This window comes from Rhea americana, unplaced genomic scaffold (assembly GCF_003343005.1).
Source record: "Rhea americana isolate MKP2758 unplaced genomic scaffold, rheAme1 scaffold_95, whole genome shotgun sequence".
NCBI lineage: Eukaryota > Metazoa > Chordata > Aves > Rheiformes > Rheidae > Rhea > Rhea americana.
This window is the reverse complement of record NW_028187144.1, coordinates 3,408,572-3,415,984: the sequence shown is the minus strand read 5'-3', so window position 1 is coordinate 3,415,984 and position 7,413 is coordinate 3,408,572. Positions and strand designations below refer to the sequence as shown.

At 35.3% G+C, this 7,413-nt stretch overlaps 1 protein-coding gene across 3 annotated transcripts in view; it reads left to right on the top strand.

Annotated features, from left to right (window-relative positions):
• The window catches only part of SLC25A30 (solute carrier family 25 member 30), a 14,762-nt gene that overhangs the window by 626 nt on the left and 6,723 nt on the right, over positions 1-7,413 (top strand). The window contains exons 1-6 of one of the 3 annotated variants that reach the window (XM_085324971.1): positions 2,992-3,076; positions 4,230-4,292; positions 4,512-4,659; positions 5,300-5,394; positions 5,655-5,740; positions 6,979-7,074. In XM_085324971.1, coding sequence (XP_085181097.1) covers positions 4,601-4,659; positions 5,300-5,394; positions 5,655-5,740; positions 6,979-7,074 — 336 coding nt within the window. In that variant the 5' untranslated portion in view covers positions 2,992-3,076; positions 4,230-4,292; positions 4,512-4,600. Of the gene's footprint in view, positions 1-2,991; positions 3,077-4,229; positions 4,293-4,511; positions 4,660-5,299; positions 5,395-5,654; positions 5,741-6,978; positions 7,079-7,413 lie in introns of those variants that run through there. The other 2 variants (XM_085324972.1, XM_085324970.1) reach the window with 2 other exon arrangements.

Here is a 7,413-nt window from a genome sequence, read left to right as displayed (position 1 = left end):
GTTGTCGCCGAGAGGAAGTTAATCGGCACGCTGGATGTTGCCTGCCTTCCTAGATGCTGTTGCTGTGTCTGGCTAGAGGTGTTCACAGACTGGCAGTGCTTCTTAGGGGATGTCTTTGGTTGCGGGGAGTTGCATTGACTTCCATCCTTTAAAGAAAGTTGCTATTTTGCTAGGGTTTAATACAATGGCTACTAGTCTTAGCCCTGACTACATCATATTTGAGGAAGTCTAAGTGCTATGCATTTGGGAAGTGTGGTCTGTGCACTCAGAAAGTAGTCTTTAATCATATTCATATAGACATGCTTATATTACAGGTGCTAATTCTTTAGGAGTAGTAAGTCATCTAACATAAATCTTCTGTAGCATTCAGGAGTCAAATCTGTTAAAAAAAAGTTAAAACTATGAATTGAGRTGTCTTCTGTGGTGCATAATGTGARTGATATTACAAGCCTTAAAGTTAACCAGTGAAGAACGTGGTGTTAGACTTCTGAAGTCTGTTCTCTAACAGAGAACTGTTTTCAGTAATGTGTTCTCTTACAAAATCTGGGCCTTTGATTTTATCATACTGCCAAGTAAAAGCAAGCAAAATAGTACTGTTTTTTGCATGTAGTGTATGGAGAACTCTTTGTATTAATCTTACCCAGTGTCCTGTACTGATTAGCATTGCTTTTCTACCTTACTGGGTCCCCTTAGTCATCACCAAAAAAATAGTCTTCCCTGAAGCTATTTTTTTTATCTTAATAAAATTGAGGACATCAGTTTAATCTATAATGATGACTAGACTCCATTAAAGATAAAACTCAAGCATCTAAATACGAAGTTCTTCTAAGGAGATGCTTACTATTTTTCTTACCAGTGTARGGAATAAATTCTGGGTGAAAGATAAAGTCAAGAAATTAGACAGTTGAGTTGAAGGAGCAAAGTTGCTTGTTCTTTTTTGAGCTAAGTCCTACCACTGTGGTTTTTTCTTCCTGTAAGTATGGAAGGGGTGGAAGATAGAGGTAAATGGAAAGATTCAAAGTTGCTGATTTGACCAAAATGACAGGCAAAGAGACCAGCATTGTAAGCCCTACAGAGGCACAAGCTTTGACAGCAAACATACAAGGTTTAATCTTGGGATATGTCAAGKGAAAAGTGCTCTCTAAAAGTATCTGTATCTGAGTATCCTATGTGTATCCAAGGTTCATTCCGTTAGTAYTAGTAAATATATCTAAATAGAAAAATTTATTTACAGAGCTTGCAYGCTTCAGCATTGTGCTAGTGCACCAGAATTACAGGGCAAAACTGAGTAGTGTTCACTGCTTAGGGTGAATGAAATATAAACAATAGTGCAGGTATCTTTTAAAGTTTTGTATTAATCATGTTGTATTTGTGAAAGATACAATTTTTACTTTCAACATAGTTACATTTTTTAACTGGTATTTTTAATCTGGATAATAAGATCTATTTAAAGCAAAGGAGCGTGTGTGTTGCTGCTGATAGGGAAAACTAACCTGGCTCTGCCTCTGTTAATCATGAGTCTGTCATAAATCATGGAGCACAGAGGAATATAAGGTACTTGGAATTGGAAGTGGCCTCCGTCCTTCCTGTGCAGTGTCATACACATGATGCGGCTCTGCTGCTTTCATATTCAAAAGCTGGCACAGTCCTTGCCAGTGGTTCCTGATTGCTGCTCTGCTTCTGGCTCTATAGTGAGTGCATTTGCTTGCACTTTATTTTGTTTTGTACATCAGTGATGTTCTCTTCAGAAGCCTGAAGAGTAAGCTGAATTTCTGTTGACTTGTTTGAGTATTTGAAGTGTGCTATGAGTTCCTATAGCCTTTTTCAAGTGTCAGAAGACTGAAGACCGGGTATTTTTTTTCATAAAATAAAGATGACAGGAGAAAAGTAGGTCTACAGTAACTATTCATCAGGCATGCTTAGCATGTGCATGTTTTGTTAGCTTTGTTTGGACRTTATTATTGGCATCAAAGAAGGTTCAATTTTAGAATTAGTGCCAAATAACTAGTGAACACATCTGGGACTTTTTTCAGCTGATACAGCTATATAAACGAAGTAACAGGGAGTAGAAAATGCAAGCAAAGTACAGTGTTAAATACAACTATTGCATGAGACTCATGTATGAAAGATTGTAGAATCCAAAGATTTTAGGAGGATATTATTAAAAAAAAAAGTAGAGTGTTTGAGTAAGGAAAAAGAACCTGTGAAGAGGTCTGCTGGATTTGGGAAGGACAAACTTGAATAAGCTGGACTAGTCTGGTTTGCAATTCTTAYCTTTTCTAAGATTATCATTGGATTACTCTAGCTTCTTGCCAAGCATATATCATTGAATACTTACCATTTGCAGTTACTTCTTTGTCAAAGTCGCTTAACTTCCAAGTCAAAACAGCTTYTTTTACAGTAAAAAGCCTTATGCATTTCTATACAGTAGTTTCATGWAACATTAGTGAGAATGAATACCTTAATGGGAGCAGAATATACTGTGTTCCCATATTTTCTGGACATGTTAATCTTGATATCAGAATGAAAGGACAGAATTTCAATAATATTAGCCTTAAAATTCCACTTGATTCCAGAATGTAATCAAAATTTGTTTGGACAGAATTATCAGAAGTTATTCATTGCAGTGCTCCTTAAGATGTCTGAAAGATGAACTATTTTCATCTTTCACTATGAGGATAATGATTGCTCTAAAACAACTGATTGAACCAAACAACTGATTTGTTCAGAGAGACAATCAGCTAACTGGTTCATTGATTTGAATCCAGATGCCTTTCTTCAGTATTACCTTTGTTCTGGTTGTTGAAGATACTAAATGGTTTGTTCCCCTTAGCCTGTTTGGAAAGTTCAGCTTAAATGCATAAAGCATGAAGTTGTGTTAAAACTTAGCATGTGCACCCCACTTAGTGCTGTAATTGACAAATGTTGCAGATGCACATGTGCTTATATAAACTAGCTTTATCCATAAAAGCTTTAAATCATTGTTATCTTTCACAGAAAGAAGAATCAATAATGTCAGCCTTGAACTGGAAGCCATTTATCTACGGAGGTTTAGCATCAATCACTGCAGAGTGTGGTAAGCACTTTTTAACTGTTTACATGATTTTCTTGACTCAGAGGGTCCCTTCTAAAACAGGCTTGGTTCTGTCAGGTCTATCAGTGATGCTGTATTGTATAGTTGGCTTTAGAGTGAAACATAAGAGTTTTTCCTCCACTGTGAATTGAAAAGTTGCTCAGAACCTTGTTACAATGTTGAAGTGCTTTTCTGTAGACTTGTATCTGTCTTGTTTTTATACAGACTTTGTCCTTTGGCTTCTATCCCTTGTTCAGTGTTTTGATCTGTTTATAGACAATGCTCATAAGTCTACCTACCCTTTCTTTTCTAGGGTAGATAAGCTCTTAACTAGTAAAATTGTTCTTTTTAGCTTTTTTGAGTAGCTCTGTTTCAGGTTTACATTCTTTTTTTTCTTGAATGTCAGTGGCTGATTTGACTTGAATGCTTAGATTTATTTAGTATATTACATAGAATAATTACTATACTGAAATAATATATTTGACATCTAAGTGTCTAAAGACAAACCTAAAATACTAACATCCTTTTAAAACTTACCAGATAGTTATGTGAAAATAAAGGAACTATTTTGCTACTTAAAAAATAGAGTTTTATTTTCATAATTAGCCTGGTATCTTATGTCAGAATTGCAAATAGAGTCTGTCTGATGTTTTGTCTTCTACCTCGTCTCTTCTCATGAATCTTGTTCAAACTTGAGTTGAGATTTTGATCTGGTAGTGGCCAACAGTGCAAAATCTTTCCAAGGAAAGATGAGCAATCCATAGAAGCTGTGCTTTTCTAATCAGGTAAACCTGGTTAGAAGGTTAAAGGAGGAAACTTATTCAGATTCCGCATAGTGTTTAGGTGAGTACTAAATGTTGAGGTAGTCTTTTACTAAAGAAGCAGCTGTGGTGGAGTATTCTAATGCTTTATAGACTTTTAATCATGGGAAAACAGACTGTGACAATGGTCTGGAAAAGCAGTAATGGAAATGGGTAGTGCTGCTGTTGCTTTCTTAGACCTTAGGTGAGCATCCATATAGCTTGTTCTATAGCATCTATTTCTTTCCTTTTAATTAAACTTTCTCCAAAGACACTAGAAGAATACAAACTTGTACAACTTTTGTGGCTGACTGTGATTGGGGTGTCCCATTTGTTATGTTTTTTTGTGTTTTCAGGCAATATGGTGTTGACTGGTTATAATAGCTTTTCTGAATACAAAACAAATGGATAGGAAGCAGGTAGGGCTCTGATCTTGGTTTAGTTCATTCTGTGTCATCTGGTTTTTCTGTTTTCAACAGAGCCTTAATAGACATGATACACTTCCCTGATTAGGGAATTTTATATCTTTTGGTATATAATAGATGCTACAGTGACTCGTATGATGTTCTTTGTCATCTTTGATTAGGAAAGAATTTAATTGACTTAATAGACTTTCTCTTCAATTTTATTTTTTTAAGGTACTTTCCCAATTGATCTGACCAAAACACGTCTACAGGTTCAAGGTCAAGTTAATGATGCCAAATATAAAGAGATCCGCTACCGTGGAATGGTGCATGCACTAGTGAGAATATGCAAAGAAGAAGGATTGAAAGCTTTGTACTCTGGGTAAAATAAACTAATTGACTTACAGTAGTAGTTTCTGAACAATCTATTGAAAATGAGCATAAGCTGTAGTATTTAAACTCTTTAGTTTCAGTTTGAAAAGGTATTTGGAGAAATCTAATGTTCTCATCAAAGAATTAAGAAACAAAGCTCAAGCTTAGAATACTTCCATCTTTGCACTCTGTATCAGTATTTCTGCTCAGAGTTATTTTAAATTAAAATATAGCAAAGTGTAAAGTTATTCTATGCAGTATTGCTACAGTCATTGTAACTTTCATTTAGGAAAAAAGTGAATGTGGATTAAACCAAATTTTCCTCTATTTTTTGTGTGAATAAGTGTGTGCTTGTCTTCCAAAAAAAGACTGGCAGGGGAGGGTAAGTAGTTTGCAGTTATTTCAGATAAGTTTGCCTGCTATTTTATAGACCACATGTTGAGGCATGGTCTAAAACAATCCCTCCACTGTTTGTTCATGTTCTTGTTATCTTTATATATAGCCTTGTTTTGTCTACAGGGAGTTTAAATTAAAAAGGTAAATGAACAAAMCTTTCAGTGGTAGATATCTTGTGGTCAGTTTCCCCCATGTTTATTAATCATTCAGTCTTTGACAATTTTTAATAAATTCAGTTACTGCCTGTTTTACAGGATTGCACCTGCAATGCTACGCCAAGCTTCATATGGAACCATAAAAATAGGCACTTACCAAAGTTTGAAAAGAATGTTTGTTGAGCATCCAGAAGGTGAGGTTTTTGTCTTAAACTAGTCTGCTTGAAGGTGGTTTTTTTAACTTGTTGCAGTAGCTTGAATAAGTCTTAAAGGAAGACATTCTGTGTACCAAATACAACAAAATGAGCCAGCAAGGGAAACTTCTGTCAGCAGATTAAGACTTCTGTAGTCAGCTGTTCCCCCTAGTTATAGGAAGGGAGGTATCATTCTGCCGTGATACCTTTTGTTTCCTAAATCTGTAGCTAAACTGTTTTTTTCTCTGTTGATGGAATAGATGAAACTCTGACAATAAATATTCTATGTGGTGTTCTTTCGGGAGTAATTTCATCATCTATTGCCAACCCTACAGATGTCTTAAAGGTAATTATGCTTTACGTAGTTTGACTTTAGTATAGTTTCTTTTGTTGTCTTGAAGAAATGCAGAATCTGGCTACGCATGTGTGATTCTGTTTTGTAACAGCATTTATTCTTGTCTCTTAAACTACCTTCTCAAAAAYGTAGTCATGTCCTGAATTTTTGGATCCTCCTTCTGTTCCACACTAGTTATTTAAAGTTTGTCCTTGGAAACTGATGGCTGGAGAGGTAGTTGGAGCCATGTGCTATTTCTTTCTCTATTTGGAAAAAAAAGAATAGATGAAAATTGCTCTTATTGTAACTTTCATGTTATAATGTGTGTGTGGAAGACCTACTGCATGTTTTAATCTGGGATTTTAATTTTCTTGAAATACTGTTGCTGTAGAATGATTGTAGTGCTTAAAGTATGCAAAGGACAGTTCAGAGGTAAGAATTCTGGTGATTGGTTTTTGATTTAAATGATTCTTGAGAAAATACCATATGTCAAGTTCTCTTTGTTTCTGCTAGAGGCTTTGTAGTCCAGTGCCCCTGGAAATAGCGCTGCAGCTAGTTATCAGTCATTTGAACTGAGTCTGAAACCATTGCCTCTTTAGAATCTACTAGTTTAATGATTCTTGGGGACCTTCTTTTCCAGTTAACAAAAAGTTATTGGTATTTAACTTAGAAAATCAACAAGCAACTTTAACATGCAAATTAATGCCTTTAACATGCAAATTAATCATAAATTCRTTTGTTTCAAGCATGGCTTCAACTAGTTATTTCTCAGCTATATCCATATACTGACTGTCTTGTCACCAAATGTATATATTTAGCATTTAAAGGGTAGTTTCCYAAGGACATTGTCAGAAATCCAAAAGACCAAAGAAATTGGTTCTTACTAGCTGAAAACTTAATCTTTTTAACCTTTCATTTTAAAATGTCCCCGTGACAACATTATAAAGGACATTCTGCAGAAAGCATCTGTCAGCCTAATATAAATGGAGATGAGTATAGAAATAGAGATGACTTAATGCAGCTAACTACACCACATACATGTTCCAAATTAGCAGCTTCAGGCAGCAGATAGCTAAGRCACTTAAAAAGATTGCATCATGGTTATGATAATACCAGCTACCAAATTGTTTTCAAGGAGAAAATTGACTTAAGTTGGTAATTTACAATGATGGTAAAACTGTGCTAAACTATTACTGATCTTATATTTGAAAGTGTTTATTTTTTTATTTTCATYTTCAAATAAATCTCAGATCAGAATGCAAGCCCAAGGTAGTACGATACGAGGAAGCATGATGGGAAACTTTATACAGATCTACCAGAAGGAAGGCACTAGAGGATTATGGAAGGCAAGTTTTTTGAATTATTTACCTGAAGTATTATTCTGTATTTTCTTAATTCTTGCTCAACTGAACTTCATGTATTTTTGCAGTATTTTCAACCAAAATATGGAGGGGAGCAATAGCAAAGATGCTTGTAGTTTGTCATGACTATTTTGCCACTGGTGTTACAGCACATTATGACAAAGGGTTATTGTTTTGAAGTACTGTTTCCACCTTTTAAAAAGGGGGCAAACAAACATGGAGGTTTAAGTTAGGGTAATGATCATAGAATCACAGAATCAGTAAGGTTGGAAGGGACCTCTGGAGATCATCTAGTCCAACCTGCCTGCTCAGCAGGGTCACCTA